The sequence below is a fragment of the Amphiura filiformis genome, chromosome 12, assembly GCF_039555335.1.
Source record: "Amphiura filiformis chromosome 12, Afil_fr2py, whole genome shotgun sequence".
Classification (NCBI taxonomy): domain Eukaryota; kingdom Metazoa; phylum Echinodermata; class Ophiuroidea; order Amphilepidida; family Amphiuridae; genus Amphiura; species Amphiura filiformis.
The window spans coordinates 46,232,189-46,254,981 of NC_092639.1; the positions used below are offsets into that span (position 1 = coordinate 46,232,189).

Below are 22,793 nucleotides of genomic sequence, written 5' to 3' on the forward strand. Positions count from 1 at the left end.
GAAATAATGTAACTATAGTTTAGATATTGTTTTTATCGTATTTTTAAACGAATAATGATAATTCATACACTCCCTGATGGTGAGAATTAATCAGAGTAAACATTAGTGAATTACTAGCCGTGCATAAATGTTCATCATTATACTTTTAAAATTGAATAATCATTTTTTACATTTTTGCCTATTTTAGCCATCAGCGGAACCAGCCAAAGCTTTGATATCTCCGGTGGACTTGAACCAGGACGTCGCTATGAACTGTCCCTGGAGACCATCATTGTCTCGAGGGATAACTATGATGAAAGTGCCGAGATTAGGAGTAACCCAGCCAAGGCATATGTTGTTATGTGTAAGTAGGATGCAAGAGCACAATAAGCCCAATCGCCATTCTAACTTCCGGTTTTTGAGAGCAGTTTTGGGACACTTTGACCTCTGACATATCGGAAAAATTTACGTCATTATTATTAATTTTCTTATTATTGTCATAATTTTGATCAGTAAAAATACCAAATAATTAATTTATAAAATACTAATATTTTTCATATTTGTTTTAAATATTGTAAAACATTTTAGATTATATTTTGTACGTACAAAAACCCAATATTTCTGAATTTTATGAAAGGTCAAAGGACAAAGTGTCCCAAAACTGCAAAAACTGTCCTACAATGCATTGCAAACTTCCAATGCCGATTGGGCTTATTAAATCTCAATTAATACTTTGATAGTCAGGGGTGGATCCAGGAATTTTCAATAGGGGGGAACCAAGCCACCGCCGCAGTGGCTCGGCGCCCACAAGTCAGGCGCCACTCTGCAAAAATACACAGAGGCGGGTGCAGCTCTGCAAAAATTAGGCACTCCGGGAGCCCCCCCCCCCCTCCTGTAAATCCGCCTCTGATAGTAATGGAATTTCGGAGATGATACTCTCTTTGCTATGTTGCTATGAACAACTGACTAAATAATCTACACCAAGTTAAGGTTGTAGTTCATTACTGTACATTGTATGGTCAATAATGTGACAGGGAAATGAAAATATTTTTTAAATTTCAGGCTTTTTTTTTGTTTGTTTGTTTTGTTTTCTGGAATTTTGGATAAAAATATGCCAAAATCAGAACTTAATTATTTTTGCAACCTGTATATAAAGGTCTACAAGACCAGCTGAAAGTTAGGGCAAATTTTGTGATGAATATGTACGGTGTGCTTGAAGTCTTTTTTATACATGAATTTTTACCTTTCAACTCTTTGTATATGTGATACGATCAAGCAACATGAGTCTGATGTTGATCAAAATCAAAGTTCAGTTTTCAATTACATTACATGAGCCATTTTCATGGCTTTATTTTGCTGAAAACCCCATCATAATTAGACTTACGTAAGTTCCAGAGACATGGCCATTTTAGTGTTGCTCATAAAAATAAAATACAAAAGAAGTTACGGTTCCAGAGATATTGCCATTTTAGTGTTGTTATAACAATCAAATACAAAAGAAGTTTAATACTATTATTGGCTATATCTCAAAATCAATATTCCTGACATCCGACACATTTTGCTTGATCACATCACATATAGGCATGAGTTTAGGGTTAAGAATAGTTTAAAAATAAGATTAGAAGTGCATATTTCCATATTTTGAAATATAATTTTAATGCCTTTTTTTTCTAAATTCAATAGACCCATCAGAGCCATTGATCACAGACTTAGAAACAACATCATCTACCATTACTGTAAAATGGCAACCAGGACCAGGAACCGTCACAGAATATGCTGTCTCCTACCGACGATCCTCAACTGGGTCTGGTGGCTCCGATCCAATTATAGTCAGTGCCTATTCTGGATCTGGAAGCCCAATGACTACTATTACAGGATTAGCACCAGGACAGATGTACACCATCTCTGTCAAGGCAGTGGTTAATTATAATAGTAATGATGGAGATGAGGTACCTGGAGAGCGTAGGGAAAGCAGCGAGGTTAGCAGGACGGCAACTACATGTGAGTATTATTGCATTTCTTCCTTTTCCTTGAGTCGGCCAAAGAAAATGTTCATTCTTGACTGGATTTGAACCTGGGACCCCTATGGGTTGGTTTCTCAAAACATGCATGGCTAGGTGTCAGGCTTCCTAAGCTACCAGGCTTAAGCCCAATTAGTCCAATACGCCAGTGCTTACAATTTCACATTGTACATCACCTAGAATGATAAATCAATCAAATAGACCAATTAATTTGATTTTGTTTCCTCTTTCTTTAAATAGTACCCAATTCTGTTCAAAACCTGCGAGCATCTGATGTGCAAGAGCGTGAGATCACTATCATCTGGGATCGTCCAACAGGACCATGGGAATTCTACCAGGTAAAGACATACGAGTATGGATCAGATGACGAAAGATACATCGACACCGGCGTTACCGAGTTCTCTCTCAATGGTCTCATTCCATACACTACATATGTGTACGAGGTGTACAATGTCGTGAATGGAGCAACTAGGAGTCTTGCACAGAGAATTGAAGTCACAACTTTGCCTGACGGTAAGAAAGCAGTATTTTTAGTATAATCAGTGGCAGTGCCCTGGTCCTTAGCTTTTTGCAAAAGTAATATTCTTGTATGCTAGGTCTTGCGAATGACATGGATTCATACAATTTTCATACTTGCAAATGTTCTCTTTCCTATAGACCTTTAAGAAAAAGTAAAACATTTCAATAAAATTACATGCCACAAAATAGAGTTATTTTTAAATAACAAGCAGTAAAGTTTGTGGGTTTGACCTGTAAAGTGTGCTGAGGCTTGTGGATCAACATCTAGGCATTGTGCTTGTGCATAGCGCACTATAAATCATTGCATTTTTTTCAAATCAATTTGGTATACATGGTTTGCACTATTTGACTGACTTACAAAACATTTCTTTCCTCAAGACAGAATCATCACCGCCACGTGAGTTTGAGGTCAGCCCAGCTACTCCTAACAGTGTGGAGGCAAAATGGATAGAACCTGAGTACTTGAATGGAGAGATTATCTACTATAAGATAGAGTACTATGGAGAGCTTGAGGGAGAGGTAAGAGAATGTGCAGCAAATGTGACGTCCCATGTCAAAACCAGACACTTTTGGGCAGGATCGTAAATGGAGAAATACCCAAAAATCTGCCCGGGTGATTTTTTCACAATTTAAGTTTGTTGCGAATTTGTGAATGTTTAAAATATTGTCTGATAGTTTCAGATCAGAATATAACTGGCATCTTGTATTTTTGAGACATTTTTCAAGGTAATTCCTACTTTCAACATTATCAATAATATTTTTAAAGGCTGATATTTCCAATTTTATTATTATAACTTACGAATGGCTCAATATCGCCTCTTAGGAATGTCCGATTTCATTGGGGAAAACAGTGTTGTGGAGCAAAATATCTCTATATTTAAGATGTGTAAAAACCTCAAAATTGATAACCTGCCCAAAAGTGTCTGGTTTTGAAATGGGACGTCACAAATGTAGTTATTAGTGTTTTACTGTACAGTGGTGGCCGAATCAAGATATGAAATCAGGGAGATTTCCACTTTTGGAGAAAAATCAAAAATTTGTGCAAATTCTCTACCCACCCCACCCCAAAAAGTCTGTATAGTCCAGTGCATAAGACTGCTTCTGCTTAAATACTCCCCAATGCTACAATTGTAACAAGGCAAATAGGAAAAAATCATCTACAATTGTCACACTTTGGGATTGAAATAGTGTGTACCTGAGGCATTCTTGGCAAAGGAGTGAAATTGAACTAAACACCTCAAAAGAAATAAGTCCCCCTCTGAACATGTCATCATAACATCGTAAGGTTTCGTTTTGTACCAACAAAACTAACTTTGAAATAATTATATGACTGTTTACTAAGTGCTGTGTGAAAATGAGAGATTTCCATGACTTCAGGGATGAATGAGCCTAAATTGAAGACAAAAAGTGCCCTTTCCAAAAGTCACAAAGTAGGCCTATGCTTGTTAACTGCAAGGCGTATTGGGACAAGGAATGGAACTGACCATTGAACTCACTGTGCTGAACTCTGCACCAAGGGGATTTGCATGGCTGAATGATCAAGAATCGATACACATTACAGTAAATGTTCACTTGGTGAGGATTTTAAACTTCACTCAAACACATGGGGTTTTCCATTAGTAACAAGCCATGAATCAACTTTTGTGACAAGCATAGGCCTACTTTGTGACTTTTGAAAAGGGCAGTTTTTGCCTTCAATTTAGGCTCATTCAGCCCTGAAGTCATGGAAATCTCTCATTTTCACACAGCACTTAGTAAACAGTCATATAATTATTTCAAAGTTAGTTTTGTTGGTACAAAATGAAACCTTACGATGTTATGACGACATGTTCAGAGGGGGACTTATTTCTTTTGAGGTGTTTATAATTAACATCTGAAAACACAAATAATTTGTTTTTTGAAACCATTCTACAAATTTAGTAGTATAGAGAGCATATCATAATAGGATGTGCAGAAGGTACTCGACCCATTTTACACAAATACAGCTCTGTTATCATCTAATTGACTAAATTATGCTGATCAATACATTTGTGGAGCAGTCAGGCAAAATATTTTTACAGAAAATATCAGACACTTTGTCGTCTGCTTCACATATTATCGCATATCAAAAGGCTGCCTTTTGTGATTTTTTATTATTGTCATCTAAGTGTGATGAGATACACTGTAAAATTGACTTTTATGAATTAATGTTGAGGTATTATCACTACATTATTACAATCTTATGTCCATTCATAAAAGAAAGAAGCATGCTAAAATATAATATGACAATATGAAATATATCAGTGATAATAAAAATCACACAAGGCAGCCTTTTGAGATACAACAGTTTGTGATGAGGACGACAACTTTTAAAACAGACCATTCAAATTGTGTGTAATTGATTCTTTTTCAGGTCGAAGAACATATAGGTTCAATAGACATTCCTTACGCACCAAACTCTGTTGGAAAGCAAGAAGCAGAAATAGCTAACCTAAGACCAGGCTACACCTATACATTTGAAATCATGGCTGTGAACCAGGTCAGCGGGAGTGAGAAAACACCATCAGTACCAGCAGAGGTCACACTTCTTGAAACAGGTAGCTATCGAACCATTTCATTTTTGTATCAAATGTCGTCAAAACATATTTACAAATGCTCCAAACCACACGAGGTGGATCCCCATATATGATTACAAAGATAAACTTCTTGTGCAGGGCTCAAAATAAGGTGGGTCTGAAGGACCCCGTGGCCCTTACAATTTTGTGAGGGCCCAAAGAGCAAGGGCCCGAATGGCCTCAGAAATTGTAGCTTATTTCGCGACCTGGAGTACAGTCTTCTATACCTTGATATGGAATATATATTTGGGCCCTCAAAAAATTCTGAGGGCCCCAAAAATGTAAGATTAAGGGCTCGAATGGCACTCAGAAATTCTGGCTTATTTTGAGGCCTGACCTTGTGCATCAGATTTCACATCTTTTGTCTTCCATCAAGTAGTTGACAGTCCTGAATGGTTGTGTTATCATACATTTAAGAAAAGTTGTCGGGTGTTTTACATAGTGATAGATGTCGATTGCAAATTTATCAAGAAATAGACATCAGGGAAACGTTGAGTAGGTGAATTGTATTTGGCATAGATTATAAACTCATTGTCATTTATGTTAACCAATTCATGTCATTAATGTTTAGCAATTCATGTGTCTATTAAAAACAGACCTTGTGTTACAGGATATTTCTATAAAAGAAAATAGCCAAAATTAGATAAAATATGAATAATTGAGAGTTGAATTCCCAAAGGAATCCACAAAAGATTTTAAGGGTTGTTTGACTAGGGCAAACAAAGTTATTTCTCAGTATAGGCTGAAATTGGGACTGAGTAACAGTGGCGTAGCGTGGGTCATCATATTGGGGGGGCACCGACCATGATTGACGCTACGCCACTGAAGAGTAAACTGTGTGAAAGCTTCCCGGTAAGCAAAACACAATGTTGTAAGAAATAAGTAACTTGGTTTACTGACGACTTTTCCGATAATTTTCATATAACAGCTCCACCAGCCCCACCTGATGATAGAGTTGCTTTGCCAGGGGATGCAAGACCAACCAAGCACACCATCACCATCATTATTCCACCAGATCTGTTTGATACACCATTTGGCAGGATACATTATTTTGCTGTCATAGTTGCTGAAGGCCTTGGTAAGTGGAATTCTTACATGTATTTACACCTGGGTGTCGTACACATGCATAGTGCCATTTCATCCAGATCGCAGTGCTGCTGTGTAGTGCATACCGGAGGGGGGGTTGTCAATTGCCATATTCCATCTGTGTCCAAGAAAATGTCACGAGGTGCTGACCATGTGAATGCTCTCATCATTCATTTATTACAATCATGTAGTAATCTGGGTCGATGAACCTGAATCAATCTTTGAATCAATTTGTGAGTATGCTCTGCATGCATTACACCATTAGTGGGGGGGGGTGATTATGAGATATTATAAAGAGCATGGGTAGCAGTTCTGTATAGCAAAAAAAGAGAACAGAAAAAGAAGCAATGATGATGTTGTTGTTGTTGTTGTTGTTGTTGTTGTTGTTGTTGTTGTTGTTGTTGTTGTTGTTGTTTTGTTTTTTAGTATTGTTGCCATTATCATTTTTATTATTGTCATCATCAGACTATCCTGCCCCACAACTGCTTATTGAAGAGAACTACCCAGATGGACAAATGCCTAACTGGTGGGATGTTCAAGAGGAGCGAAAATGGCCACCTTACCAGGTTACACCCAAGTACTGGAATCCATGGAAGGGAATCACCAAACGTCAACTCCTCCAAGATATGCATTATAGGTTTACTATTGGAGCAGAGAATTGTGAAGAGCGTAACCAGAAGTACTGTAATGGACCATTAAAGAGCTTAACACCATATTTGTAAGAATGAGTTTTATGTGTATTCTTTATTGTTACTTACAACCAAACATTTGAAGAATTTAGATGCCAAAACCCATATATATTCATTTTTCTTGATTTGAGATGCAGGCAAATAAATTTATTTTGGTGGCCTTAACACAAAAAGTTTAAAAGTGCAGTTAAAATTGGCTTTGCATCTGAACTTTTCATTTACACCCCCACCCCCACCCCCACTCAAAGACACCCCAACCCAACCCACACAAATGCACACCAAGGAAATTAAATAAGAGCATTCAGACTCAATAATTAGAAAGCTCAATATATAGAATATTGAATTATCTTACTTGGGGGCCAAAATGGTGTACTGTAAACATTTTCATCAAATTATGTTTGCTCTTGCGATATATTATAATAGTTGTATTTGTTTGACACTAAAATGTATTTTGCACTTCTAGATATTTTCTTCATAGAAAAGTCCAATATCACATGCACCTCACTAACTATTAATTTTGAGACAAAGGTAGCAAAAAGTTGGCACTTTGATCTTCATTTTTGTCTGATATGGCAAACTGACAGTATGTATGTGTAATTTGTGCCTGTATCGTTTCATTACAGTGTCATCATTAGAGCTTATGGAGTTGATGGTACTTACAGCGATACAGTCTGGTCAGAGCCACAACTTACAAGTAAGTAAAAAATGAATGACAGGTGTCCACACTACCCCTGTGGAAGATTTTTGAAATATCTTCCACATGGGGATTATGAATTTCAAATGGAATGGACACATTAGGCAGCTTAATTTACATTCCATATACCCTCAGAGAAAGATTCAACCTGAATCTTCCTCAGAGGGAGGATGAGTTTCAAATGGAGCTATTCAAATGTATTCATTCCATGTGAAATTCATAACCCCCCTGTGGAAGACATTTAAAAAATCTTCTACAGGGGAAGTGTGGATTTGAAATGGAATAGCCCAATTATTTGTAAACTATGAAATATATTGGTGTAGAAACATATACGACAAAGAATCAAACAATTAAATGTTTAACTCATATAAAAGGCAGTAGGCTTAAAGGGGGTCTCCAGCAATCACAACATTATGCCTTATATGTTAGAAAAATAATGATCACGCACGAATCACATGGTTTCATTTAAAACAAACTCATAGTGACCATAAAAACGAATAAAACCATCAGTCTCTCAACACGCGATATTCAAAATTCCCGGGCGCCGAAATTGTCGAGTGCAATGACGTGCCAGTAATACAATGAAGTCTGACGACAATGGAGCACAAATAACCATTACGTCACTGCACTTAGACAATTTTGGCTCGGTGTTTATGGTCAATATGAGTTTGTTTTAAATAAAACCATGTAATTCTTGCTTGATAATTATTTTTCTAACATGTAAGGCATAATGTTAGGGCTGCCGGAGACCCCCTTTAAGGTTATTGAATAAAGTAAATGAGTTGCTCCAGGAAGCACTGCAAGAACCACTGAACCCAAGACTTGACATCTTTTAATTAATGGTATGTATTGCTTGTTATCTTCCTTCACAGCCACCAACCCAGATTGGTTCATGTACATCAGCATTGGCTACATCATATTCATTGCCATCATCTTCTTGATTCTTGTATTGCTTGGTCTGGGATGGTAAGTGTCATCACATTACATTCCATGAGTACACTACTGTGATCATTTATATGCACAATATACTTGTGCGACACACTCTTTTCATGTTCATTCATCTGTGTAGGAACAACCTTGTATGTGGCCATAAAGTAGGGAAAGGTTTTAGCATAAACAAGAACTAGCACCGAATTCCAGTGTAAAAGCTCCATAGAGTGAAACTCTCTGATTTACATAACAAGGCACACTTTTTTGAGAGTCAGCGCCCTGTATAGCAAGTAACCCTGGTGCGCATTAAGTATAGAAAGGTTTTAGCATTGCATCTCATCACAATTAGATAACAATAATAAAATAATTCACACAAGGCAGCCTTTTGAGATACAACAGTATGTGATGCAGACGACGATATGTGATGCAATCAAGCAAAATGAGTCGGATGTCGGGAATATTGATTTTGAGATATAGGCAACAATAGTATTTAACTTCCTTTGTATTTTATTGTTCAGAACAACACTAAAATGACCACATGTCTGGAACCATAATTCTGATTATAATTATGGTGGGGATTTTAGCCAAATTTAGCTCTGAGAATTGCTCATGTAATAAAATTGAAAACTGAATTATGATTTTGATCGACATCAGACTCATTTAGCTTGATCACATCACACTGTCAGTTGGCATTTCATGTCTGTTTAATTATATTTATTGTCTCAGGCCTACATCCTTTATTTGCACATTGACATTATATATTTTGTATGTCTTGCATTGTTTGGAGTCCTGCTATGTTTGAAGTATTTAGGAAGTTAACCTATATTTCTTATAATATTTTATTCCAGCTGTGGAACAGTTGATAAGGAAGCTCTTTTGAACAGTGATAGTTTTGATGATGATGATTATGAGTTGGGCGGAATGCCGTCGCGTAACTCGCCTCCAATGATACCAAAAATGTCACTGATGTCCAACCGACCGTTACGCCGCCCACAATCTCACAGTAGGTCCAGCCATGACAGGATTTACGGAAAGCCAACATCAAGATTCTCTAAGTATGTACACCTTTGCATAGTATATTTTAATTGATTGTAAAGCTTGAGGAAACGGTTCGAGTGCATTAATTTTGTGTTGAAATCATTGGTTTAAATAACTATTTATGAAGTCTGTCAACATATATGAACTTTCATGCTAGTCATGCATGATATTTTTCTAGTTCTAGTTCTACTGGACTTCGCTGTAGGCAACTGGTACATTGTATCACACCCAACTCGTCCTCTTGAAGCTAGAGGGTGGAGTACAGGTATCAGAACCGGGGTTGGTCACCCTTCTCTTTTCGAATAGCTCTGACACTTTAAAATGCACAGGGGCGACTGGTCCTGTACATGGGACCAACTGCTTCTGTGACTTCTGAACCAGGAGAAGTCGCACATGCACTGCCTATACCTGCACATGCTATACAGTATATGGGGTGAGAAGAAATTCTACAATTACATTTTGTGGTGTAACTAAGAGCAATTGCAGGATTTCAAACTTTTTAGGAACATTTTGGGACATGTAGAGAGTTCTCACCTAAGACAAGCCCAAGGTTTGAACCCTTATTCACCCAGCCGACAGCGCAACTCCTTAACCACTCGGCCATCTGGCACTGTTAATGCCCTTTCTGATTTCCAATATGGTTCTAAGAGTGTATTAATGTTTCTTGATTTTGTGCGTGTATTTCAGACCTGTTTGCTGTGCCAAATTCAATGACCATATGAGACTGATGACTGCTAACCATAAATATTCAGAAGAGTATGCTGTAAGTATCATATCCACTAGGCTATTCCATTTAAAATCCACACCACCCCTGTGGAAGAGTTTTGAAATATCTTCCACAGGGGGAGGATGAGTTTTAAATGAAATTAACACATCAGCAGCTCCATTTGAAACTTACCCTCTCTTTCTCAAAAGGTGTATGAAATTCAAATGGAGCTGCCTAATGTGTTCATTCCATTTGAAATTCATGCTCCCCGTATAGAAGATATATCCAAAATCTTCCGCAGGGGTGGTGTGAATTTTAAATGGAATAGCCTATTGCCAATTTGTTAATTTTAAATGTGAAAAAGAACTATGAAAGATTACGGTGCCTCACTTACAAAATTTAGGTGTCTGTACACTCTGTACTGACGTTCTGACAAAACCAGGAACAAGTCGCATTTTTGACATTTCATGATTTGAATACAAATGTAAGCACAGGACAATAAGCTTCAAAATGATACCAACATTATATACATAGCATCAATACTTTTCAAGATATGGATAATTTTGTAAATGATACCTTGATATATTTGTCAAATGTTAGCTTGAATAATGTGTTAATTAGTTTCCTGCCTTACACAGGATTGAATAGGGATTATCATAGTTCAACTGTCAATTATTGATTAAATAATCCTCTTTTTGATAAGTACTTACAAGGATTTTATTCAAATACCATAACATTAAGAATTCCAAAATTTGATTTTTTTTATGGGAATGTCATCTTTAAAGGCCTATATATAACTCAAAAACATGCCTGGCGACTTGTTCCGGGTTTTGTTGGAGCTGATCACATATGTGATGTGGTATGTCAAAATGAGGCACTTCTGGACAGGGATCAATTTTGAATTAGAGATCATTTCTTTTTCACCACTGCATTTTTTGATGAAGTTGGATATTCCTAAACTAAGTCTTCATGTAGAGAGTTTTGTATTAATTCAATGACTTGTTATATTATTTTCATAGCTTCTGTCTGAGATTGGCATAGACTTACCTAAGGAATGTGGTCGAAACCCCAATAATGCCTACAAGAACCGCTATCGCAATATCCTGCCAAGTAAGTATGCATTCTTATCTTACTCCCCAGTCCAGAAAAATACAGAATTCATTTTTTGGATTGAAAAAATATTATCGAGCTTTGTCAAATCAAACATAGCTGAATCATAATATTTTAGTTAGTTCTGACTGCCAATAAAAGTCAAATCTTAATATTTGGTAAATTTTTGGAAATAAGGGTAAAAAATGTGTGTTTGTAGAGTGTTTTATGTATGCTGTGACAATCAAGACCAATGACTTGTACTAATTACAAGTTATGCATTGTAAATTTTAGAAAATGCATTTTCTATTATCTTTTATATTGCAATTATCAAAATTAACATAAAAAATAGTATAATCCAGAATCCATTTATGCACCTGAGTGGAGTGAGAGACTTCGCTTATTTGCATAACATGATGACACCCCCAGGTTCAAACCTGCAATCATACTGATGAGTCTAAGTCTCTACTGCCGAATGTGCCCGTATTATTTCATGAAATCTAAATGCAGAAATTGGGGGATACAACCACATTTATACCCTCCCAGAATTATGAAGGGGTCCCATTGAGGCTTCACGTTGCAAGCTCTTTCGAAATGTTACCTTTGGGTCAAGCCTTGTAATATGTCATTTGTGAATGTCTCTCAGTTTGAGAGTAAAACACAATAAAACCGTAGATGAAGTGAAAGTGTCAGAGATTGTGGACCAAATCGCCGCATGAAAGACCATGCCAATTTCTCTCCTCATTTGCATAAATATTATTACTTTTATTTACCACAGATGACAGTAACCGATGCAGACTGCAGCAGTTTGAAGACACAGATTATATCAATGCTAGCTATATTGATGTAAGTGATCAAAATATATAGTGTATTTATTTAATCGGGAAGGGAATTGCATATCTTCAGCAGGTGCAATGTACATTCATTAGCTAGGCATGTACTGGGCCAAATTATTAGCACCAGGAACCCAGGGGGGTACTCAGTACAAATGACCATACGGGGACATGCCGCAAACATGGGTAGCATTTTCAGCCTTCTGGTATATCAATGACCCCCTTTTCAAAGCCTATTTTGGTATATGAATGGGTCCTTTTTTCAAAATTTTCTCAATTTTTTGGAAAACAGCCCAATTTAGCCAAAATTTTCCCAAAATTTGGGGAAAATTTGTCAAAACTAAGACAATTTTGGTTAAATTTGGCCGAAAATTTCGACTTTTGGTATATCAATGGGTCCAAATTTCTTGAAAAATTGGTATATTTATGGGTCCACTTCCAAAATCTCAGCGGCACGTCCCTACCAAAACCAAACTTGAGTACCCCCGGGACCAGGAAGGCCCATTGTAACAGGTGTAAGAGACACAGGAAGCCATGTTGATTCTCAGCAATCAATCAACTAAATCATATAAAACGATGATTACAGAGGAGCAGTCGAGAAACCAATGAGGCCAGGGGTCCATTTCACTAAACTTTGTAAGTCTCGAAATTGTTTGTAACTTACAACGAGTAGTAAGTTCCATTTCACTAAACTTACTTATCATAAGTAATAGGGACTTACTACAGGGACCCTTCTTAAAGTTACATCTAGTATTGGGTATTCATAACTTTTCCAATGGTTACTTGAGTTACGAAGGGTTAACAGTTTAGTGAAATGGACCCCAGGAGTGACTACCCCTGAAAAAAATATGAACTAAACATTACTTTTAGGAGCTTCAAATCACTGGTCAATCAATCTCACCAATGCGATACAATACATGCATGAGAATGGTGTGCGAATGGTGGACTGATTGAGCAATGGCTAGAAACCCTGAGATATGGGGTCGCCCCTACTTCTCTTTAAGTGACAACAATTATAACCTATTTCTAGAAAAGGAGTCAGAATTTGATTTAACCATAAAGGCTGAGGATAATCTATAAAAATTTACCCATGCCTTTGCTCATGCCATTTTAGTACATCAGAATAAGTAGTAAAATTCCTACACACGTCCATTTGCAACAATGGCCTGTGATAAGCATTATATAAGAAGAAAAAACATATTACCTCAAACTTGGGATGTTGTTGCTGATGTTTATCAACAAACAAAACCTATGCACAACCTTGGATACTTAATTTAAAATCTAACCAATCATGAGTGAGTTCTGCATTACGCCCATGTACGCAGGCATTCATAAACAGTGTACGTGGACAACCGTCACACTGTTGGCAGCTGTGTTCATTCAAACGAAATTTCTGATTTAGTCTCTAAGCTACACATATTTTAACTTTTAACTAAAAAACTTTTAATCTTCCATTTCAGGGTTTCCGATCAGAGCGAGAATATATAGCAACACAAGGTCCAACCCAGGACACTCTCAACGACTTCTGGGAAGCTATATGGGAGCAGAATTCACATACCATAGTCATGCTTGCAAACTCTGTTGAAAATGGAAGGGTAAGACTTTGATATAAAACAAAATACACTTCATTAAACTAAGGAAGACAATTGCTTATAGTTAAGATAATGAGATGATCCAAAGTTGAAAGCTTTTAATTTAAAATTACAGGAATTAAAAAGAACATGGAAATAATACATGCATAAAAAAGGGGCATTTCATCGTGCCATAACTTCATGTGGGTTTTTACCATTACCAGAATTACTTCATGAGGGATTACAGCAATAATATAATTGTAACTCAATTTTCACAACTGCAGACAATCATCATTATTTATACAAATCAATTTGATCTGAACTTTTATTTTCAAGTGTATAGATAAAACAAAATACAAATCATTTAGCAGCAATCAGTATGGAATCTGTACTGATTATCCGCTATTATTTTTTTCTTAGATTAAATGTGAGACCTACTGGCCTGAAAATGAGAATGAAATAAAAGAATATGGTGCCATTACTGTGACCTGCAACAATATAGCAGAAATGGGAGACTATGTGGTGCGTCACTTCTCTGTGGAGAAGGTAAGTCCCTCTTATTCCTTGCCCATCTGAGCCGACTCATCTGACACAAGATGAGATTTTGATTTTTCAAACAGTAAGTATTACAGTATGGCAAAAGCTATTTCATGAACAGCATGTTACACTAACACAGAATATTTCAATCGTTCTATATACCGTAAAAACTTGATAGTTAGCATATGTGCTTACTATCAAGTGCTTTTAAAAACATGAAATTGTACCAAAGTCTTGCGCTTTACCAACTGGGCTAATGGGTTGAGACACACATTTGCAGGTTTACTTGTTCGTATATAACTATGTGTATCGATGATTTGCTCAAAACCCTTTACACTTTTGTGGATGGGGCTCTTCTATCAAGTTTTTACGGTATATGTACTGTATGTGTACTCAGATGTTCACCCCATGGAAAGTGTTCATCAAATTGTATTAAAGGGGTGTGGTCCAATTTTTTCATGGTGTTTTCTATCATACACTGAGGCCTACCATTATATTACATTGTATTGTTCAAGCAGAATTGATATATCAAAATATGTTAATAATGATACCCCATAGGATAGTACATTCTTCTGGTTGTGGTTACCACAATTCACCACAGTTTTCTTTCACACCATCTTAACCAAAAATATCTTGCGTGTTAGATTTTACTGGAGTAATGACAACATTATGAGCTTTCTACAGATACAAAAACTCAATTATGATTAAAAAAAAGTGGGGGATGAGGCTATCGATGAGGTCAGTGGGAAATATAAAATTACCTATATTTAAAAATGGAAAGTAACATAATTTCAAATGGAATACCTTATTTTGTTCCACACAGGATGGTGATACTCGTAATGTATCTCAATTCCAATTCAAAGGCTGGGCAGATCAAGGTATACCAAAGGACACTACACCATTGACACAACTTATACAGACAGTTAGAGCACAGCATCAAAGATCTGCTGGACCTATCTTTGTGCATTGCAGGTAAGAATGGTAACTCTCTTCAAGCGGGTGTCAACTGCAGACGACAAGTTTCAAACTTTGTTTAAAAAATTCAAATATTTCAGAAATGTAACTTTTCATGATTATATTTGGAATCAGCATGAAAAATGCATTAAAATGAGTACAAACAAGCCTAGTATTGATTCAGTGGTTCTTAAGATAGCTCTTAATTTTTTGAGAAAATATCTCAAACCCCAGCTCAAAACTTTTTATGTTGAAGCCTATAGCTAGCATGCGGAGTATTAAACAGAAATGGGCTATTCCATTTCAAAATGCACACCCCCTGTAGGGAAGACCTTAATCTTCCACACGGGGGTGTTGATTTCAAATGGAGTCACCCATTCAGGTAACTCCAGTTGAAATCCACACTCCCTATGTGGAAGATTAAGGTCATGTCTTCCATATCGGGTGTATGGATTTACCCAATGCCAGTGAGTCCGATTACAGTCTTTACCATATATATGCCAAACACTGTTGAGATGCCTACAAAAAATGTCAGTGCACTGTAATGACCTTCTTTCTGTTATCTATAGAATGCCTTTTTATTGGATGGGAAAATCTAAACTCTTTCCAACCCTCCCATTAGATACTGCTAAAGTATGGACATTTTGAGATGAAATTGTTAAAAGCATGTTTTCTTTGTTATTGATCTGGATAACAGAAAGTGGATTGTGTTAAAAAGGATGATTTAATGAATATTTTCTGTATTTATTTTCCTACAGCGCTGGTGTTGGTAGAACAGGAGTCTTTGTTGCATTGGACATTTTGCTACAGCAGCTGTCCAGTGGCACGGAATATATTGATATCTATGCTGTGGTTGCACGCATCCGCACACAACGCTGCTTCATGGTACAAACGGAGGTACGTCATTGAACTTTGAACCTTGCATGATTTTTCAAGAATCATGACTTCTGCATAGAGGCAAAATTGATCATTTTTATTGTTATTGTTAATGAATCTAGAAAGTGAAGAATTAGATATTGGTGAGGGTAACATGAGTGATTTGATGATGCCAACTGATCCCTATTCTCAAATTCAAGATGATAATATACATTATATGATGATGAATATCATCATAAAGGCACAGGTGGTCGAGAGTCACAAGAAAAAATTCACACATCCTGCCTACAACACTCTGTACAAAATTGAAAGATTAGAAATTAAAAAGTCTGAACCTGCTTTGTGGCTCGCAGTGGCGGCACCTGGAAATTTTTTCAGGAGGGGGGCATTGAGGGGCAAATTGAATTGGGGGGGCAAAATCAACAAATTTTGCGCAAAATTGCAGCAAAAAGTGGAAATTTTCGTAATTATGGGTTTGTACTGGGGGCAACAAGGGGAAAGAGTTCTGACTGGGGCATTTGCCCCCCCCGCCACCACTGGTGCATAGTTATGTGATTAAGTGTCAGATATAACCACTACCCTCACTAATTTGATCATGTATTTTGTATAATTGCAGGAGCAATACCAGTTTGTCCATAGATGTGTGCAGCGAGCTCTACAGTCAGGCATAGGAGGAGCTGGTCATGGTAACTGGGCTGTTGGCCCCTCATCAAGGAGACAGAACAGTAAGTACGCAAGTTGAAATTTAAAACAGATATATACCGTATTTCGTCAAATAATCGCCCCCCCTCAAATAAACGCCCCCCACCACTTTTTTCAACCAAGATGTTTCAAAAATGCTGATATTTCCATGCTATCTTGTGTAGTAAGCTTACCAAGTTGCACACATGGTCGATAATAGCGTCACTTTTTGGCGAAAATCTGGATTGGAAACCCGGAAGTGAACCAGAAGTCGGTGTTTCTAGTTCAGAGTTCGTCATTTTAGCGTGAATTTTAAGTTTACCTAATAATTTTAACGGGAATTATCGTTCTAAAATTGACCTTGAATAAACGCCCCCGTTTGAAAATGTGACGCCCGGGCGTTTATTTGACTAATCACGGTAGTCATTTTCAGGGTGGATCCAGGAATTTTCAATAGGGGCGGCACCATGCCGCAGCAGTGGCTCGGCGCCCACACAAAGTCAGGCACCGCTCTGCATAAATCAGGGGACACTGCGCTGCTGCTCTGCAAAATCACAGGCGTACCCCCCAATCCGCCTTGGATTTTGTCAGAAAATAGATATCAACAATGATAACAAAATCAAACCTTTGAGCTTTTCACACAGTGTACCATTTTCATCTAATTTAAATTGTGTTATCGTTTACTCAGACTACTGAAATAATATTATTAATTACTTTCAGGAAAGATTTCTGTCCATTTTAGGCCAAAATAACAAGGAAAAGTGAACAAAACCCCACTGGTTATTTGTCTATGGCACTAATATAACATTATTGCTTTGTTGACCTGACAAACACAACAAACTCAAATTCACAGAAAGCTTAAAAATGTAATTTATTTTTTTGGCAAACTTTTTGACAATTTTATGACTTATCATGAAAGTTCATCTGTGTTGGTAATCAAATTAATGAAGAATTGAACTTTTGTTCACAACACATAAAGTTGCTCACCTGAAATTTTTGGTTGTTAAGACTACAACCTTCTTCAGCAGAATGATCCAGTTCCTTGATTGATTTGACGGCTCTTGATTTGTGACGTCAGAACTGGATCGTAGACTCTTGCTAAGTTGTAGCGCCCCCGTTCTTATTCAAATAGTAATTTTATGACTTTTTTTGACAAATTTCTGTCTAAATCAATCCATTTTGGCCAAAAATTGCAGTTTTTAATTTCACACAGCTAAACAAACCCAAACTGCAATATCTGTGAGGGTTTGACCTGTAGAGCAGGGTTTTTTCTTCACTTAATCATCATTAATTTTGTTTAACAATAATATTTTTGTTTTTATTTGACAGGATTATCTGACATCGAAGAAGTTGATGATGAGTTTTAAGCCAATGATTACCATGGAAATGACCTGTCACCATGGCAACTTGTAAAATATTAAACATATGTAAATGATATCAACTTCTGGAAAATGTTTTTGTTATATTAATGTATTTAATCGTAAGTTTTTGAACCAACCATGATTAAGATATGTGATAGTGTGTCTGTATTGGTTGAGATGATGATATTGATAACATTATTTAATTGAAGTATTCTTGAAATTTAAAAACATATGTAAGACATGAAAGAAACAATTATGTTAAATGAATGTTAGCGCATGAAAAAGTACTTGTTGAAAAAACAGATTGAAGATGTTTTGTGCTGGGGAAACATACTAAGGTATACATAGCTACAATGAATTATTTTTTGAATTTGCTCTGTGATATTTATCTACTTTTAAAGCTAGTCATCAACTCAACAGTGATCTCAGTTTTACAAAGAAAGAATCAAGGTTTGTCACTGTTTTATTTCTGCAGTGAGTGTAGAATAATAGATAAAGTACACGCATCTTTTACTTTAAAATGTAAGTATCTCACATGATGATGAAGTAGAAATTAAGATATTAAATCTGACAATTAGATGTATTGTTACAAATTGTATCTCCACCGTATTAAATGTTGATAATGCATCATTTCTTCACAATAGTGCCACTATACCATGTCCAAATGTGAATATGTTATAAACAAGTTCATTTGAAAAGTGCTCAGTCTTGTTTAAAAGTTGGTTCTTTTATTTAATAAAACAGAAGAAGTTGATATAAAATTCAGGCTTGTAAATAGTATTTTGTAGTTATACAGTTTAATCATGTATTATAATGTAATTATGGTTGTGAGGTAACATTGGTGTGGATGCAATCATCAAACAAGGCAATATTTATCAAAATTATCATATTGTTCACTAAAAATCATATATTAGTGGTATTATTATAATAATAGAGGTCCTGCATACTTTTATTGTTCAACTTCAAAGGATTTGAACTAGCGATTCGAGTTGTAATGCAGTCTGTTCAATAAACTGTTGGGATCAATCTATGGTGCATGTTTTATATTCTGGTGTGTATGTATTTAGAGATATTGGTATGCTTCTATTGAACAGAGTTGAGCATTTGGCCATGTTTGCGTCAAACTATGTCACATACATGGCCTCTATAGCTAGTAAATCATGCCAAATTACTGAACCGTGTAGATTTCAACAAATTGTCTTGCTATAACCGCAAAATAATTAAATTGGTCTTGTTTGAATAAATGTTGCCTTGTTTGCCATGATATCAATACCTATTCCATACAACTTTTGTGTAGTAAACATTATATTATCTCTTAAATGAATTTGCTATATTTTTCTGAAATTCCATGGTTAACAGTACTATCTACAAAGTTAACAAATCAGTACTATTTTTGTATATTTAGCAAAATAATGTTATTTGGTTACTATAATTGCAAGTACCAAAAATTTATATTTTTGTATTTAAGAAGTTTATAATACACCATGCTATAACATTTTCATTCAGTATAAATAAAGAATATTTTAGTATATTTTTATAAAAAGGTAGAGAGTTATTTTTTACATTTGTAAAAAACATTGCCCATCGGTTTGTTGCAAGTTTTAGACATTATTATTTTAATTATTATTATTGTTTTATTATTATTTCTTGCAATAAAATATGTTATTTAGTAGAATGGGGCACTTGGTTTTTTAATTAATAGAGTCTATGACTTTAAGCCTTGTGTTGTTTCGTAGCTGTGGTAAAAAGGTAATGATAATGATTAAGGTAGACTTTAGTTTTGTAAACAGATTGGGAAGATTCAATAAAATATATTGATAATGGGCATACAGGAATTTGTGTGTAACTGTAGAGCTTATTTTGTTATGTGATGTGATGCGATCAAGCAAAATCAAATGGAACTCAGAAATATTAAATTTTCAGTTATAGGATAATAAAAACCATTTACAAAGCTTGATTTTGCAGAAAACCCCATTGAAATTGAACAACCAGTTCCAATGATATGAGCAATTAAAAAAAGATATGAGTTTCAAAAACAACAGCAAACAAAAAGAAATAATTATTTCCTTTGTTTGGCTATATCTGAAAATCAATATTTCTGAGTTCCAACTGATTTTGATTGATCGCATCACATATGTGACCGGTTTCCCTGAAATGCACATAAAAGTCACAAGTTGGGAGTTTTGAGACATTCCAACTGTTGAGTTGATGTTCTTTGTTTGAAGACACATGTGTTGGCAGTGGTATGTCTTTGGTGAATTCTGTCACTATTCACAAAGGATATGTCAGTACAGGTGTCTTCAAACAAAGAACATCAACTCAACCGTTTGAACGTCTCGAAACATCCAACTTGCGAGTTTACACTATTTTTTTGGAGCAGGTCACATAATATATAACACAGTGCTCATTCTATATGAAGGTGAAATGGGGTTATTCCATTTAAAATCCACATTCCACCTGTGGAAGATTTTGGAACTATCTTCCACAGGTGGAGTATGAATTTCAAATGGAATTTGCCCATTAACCATCTCTTAATTGAAAGTCACCCTCCCTCGGTGAAAGATTAAGTTTGAATCTTTCTCAGAGGGCGTATGAAATTCAAATAGAGCTACCTAATGTGGGATCCCCATTTGAAATTCATACTCCCCCTGTGGAAGATATTTCCAAGATCTTCCACAGAGGTAGTGTGAATTTCAAATGGAATAGCCCAAATTTACAAATAGAATATGTGGGAGAGCATGGCTTAATGGTTAGGGTACACCCCTTATGCATGAGGTCATGGGTTCATTTTCCAGAAGTGGCTACCTGTTGTGATTATTGATTCTGGCATAAAACTCCGAATTTAATTGGCAACATATATAGGTTAAATTCAGACTTCTGCTCTCCCTGTGGTGCATTTAGAATTGGGTGAATGAACCATGATAGTACTCCGTCCATGGGAGGGGGCATTAAGACACCGGTCCTGTATACAGAGAGCCATACTCGTACATGTATCTCACACTTGGTGTTAAAAGGAGTAGGGTGTAGGGCAAGTAAGTACCAAGTAGTAAGTAAGTGTTAACCCCTAAAGCAGTATTCAGACTTTTTTATTGTACGTACAATATTGTATGTAACATATATACGTTATTTAATCTATTGCCATTCTATTTCCAGTAATGTTTAAGTTCTAACGAATGTTTGATGACGAAAAATCGATAATATATTTCTGCTAGATATTGTATGTAACATATTATCGATTTTTCATCATCAAACATCAAATAGAATGACAATAGATTAAATAACGTATATATGTTACATACAATATTGTACATACAATACTCGGAGTCTGTGGAGCGCTTAAGTGCTCTATTCCATCACAATGCTGTTTGTTATCGACCCTGATTGAAATAGCACCCCGGTGGAGGCTTTTTTGGTTTGTTCAGTATATGTCCAAATAATCAAACAAATATTGCCATTTTGCAAATTTTCATTGAGTCTCAGTGGACTTTGCGTGGCATCTACAAAGATGTTGTTATATTAATTGTAATCAAGGACTTCCCCCATTAGAAATTAGGGAAAATACACCCCCACACACACCCCATCCCCCAGCACCACACACAAAAGAGGAGCAGCTCATTTATCTCAATGAAAATATCAAAGTTGCAAATATCAAGTCAACAACTAGGTCTTAAAGGGGCACTTCGTGATCCACAGCCTCATCCCCCACTTTTCTCAAAAAAGTTGAGATTTTTATATCACTGGAAACCTCTGGCTACATAATGTTTATGTACAAAATATTTCTTGCAGATTAATTCGTTTAGCAAAGATATCGTGAAATTTGAATTTCGTTCTGGTGCACCAGAACGAAATTACAACGTATTGTCTATGGAGCAGTGTAATACACATAATCATGCATAACTCGCAAACGCAATTTCGGAATCAACTGAAATTTTGGGAATATGCTTTTTTCGTGGATATGTACTGAAAAATGTCATAAAAAGAGGATGCTAGGATCACGAAATACTCCTTTAAGATATGTGTCAAAATATTAAACTTGTTTTAGCACATTTTGGCTTTAACAGGGGTGTGAGAGTTCCTTTTTTTTCAGCTGATTTCCTCTATTTTTTTGTCAAAATTTACCTGTTTTCTTTTATTTTCAGCCCATATTTGGCATTTTTACGCTGATTTTCAGCATTTTTTAGTAATTTTCCTCTTTTTTGGTCTGTGACCTCTCACATCCCTGCTTTAACTCGGTCAACTACAAGACTTACGAAATAATGATTGCTGCATTTTTAATTTCTTGGCAGGATTTCGTTATGATAGACTCCTCATTTAATCAAAATTATACACTTTTCTGAGTTGTCTGAGGCGTCTGGTAACTGATGGGGCCTTAATAAACCTAGCTTGTTACATATTTATTCAACTTTACATTATTAATCAATATCGGAAGTTCAATATCCTGAAAAATATGTTACTAATACAAAGTACTATATCACGAAGCCTATTCTTCCATCATTGCATTGTATACCCAGCAAACACGCAACGTTTTACAGAAAACGTTTAAATGCCGGGTTATATAAAGGGTATAAAACGTTTTAATACCATTCAAAAAACATTTTGGAAAACGTGATGCAAAATATTCTGAAGAATGTTATT

At 36.0% G+C, this 22,793-nt stretch overlaps 1 protein-coding gene across 1 annotated transcript in view; it reads left to right on the forward strand.

The window, feature by feature from the left end:
- Nucleotides 1-19,993, forward strand: part of LOC140166288 (tyrosine-protein phosphatase 10D-like) — a gene marked incomplete at its 5' end in the record, with an annotated part of 47,335 nt that extends 27,342 nt beyond the window's left edge. Inside the window, 19 exons of the mRNA XM_072189700.1 lie at nucleotides 188-343; nucleotides 1,663-1,980; nucleotides 2,241-2,513; nucleotides 2,902-3,038; nucleotides 4,912-5,095; nucleotides 6,042-6,191; nucleotides 6,665-6,917; nucleotides 7,512-7,582; nucleotides 8,455-8,548; nucleotides 9,361-9,567; nucleotides 10,238-10,313; nucleotides 11,276-11,366; nucleotides 12,124-12,191; nucleotides 13,639-13,773; nucleotides 14,170-14,295; nucleotides 15,110-15,258; nucleotides 15,999-16,137; nucleotides 16,733-16,841; nucleotides 18,127-19,993. Coding sequence (XP_072045801.1) covers nucleotides 188-343; nucleotides 1,663-1,980; nucleotides 2,241-2,513; nucleotides 2,902-3,038; nucleotides 4,912-5,095; nucleotides 6,042-6,191; nucleotides 6,665-6,917; nucleotides 7,512-7,582; nucleotides 8,455-8,548; nucleotides 9,361-9,567; nucleotides 10,238-10,313; nucleotides 11,276-11,366; nucleotides 12,124-12,191; nucleotides 13,639-13,773; nucleotides 14,170-14,295; nucleotides 15,110-15,258; nucleotides 15,999-16,137; nucleotides 16,733-16,841; nucleotides 18,127-18,164 — 2,774 coding nt within the window. The remainder of the gene's footprint in view (nucleotides 1-187; nucleotides 344-1,662; nucleotides 1,981-2,240; nucleotides 2,514-2,901; nucleotides 3,039-4,911; nucleotides 5,096-6,041; nucleotides 6,192-6,664; nucleotides 6,918-7,511; nucleotides 7,583-8,454; nucleotides 8,549-9,360; nucleotides 9,568-10,237; nucleotides 10,314-11,275; nucleotides 11,367-12,123; nucleotides 12,192-13,638; nucleotides 13,774-14,169; nucleotides 14,296-15,109; nucleotides 15,259-15,998; nucleotides 16,138-16,732; nucleotides 16,842-18,126) is intronic.
- Between the last annotated feature and the right edge of the window lie 2,800 nt (nucleotides 19,994-22,793).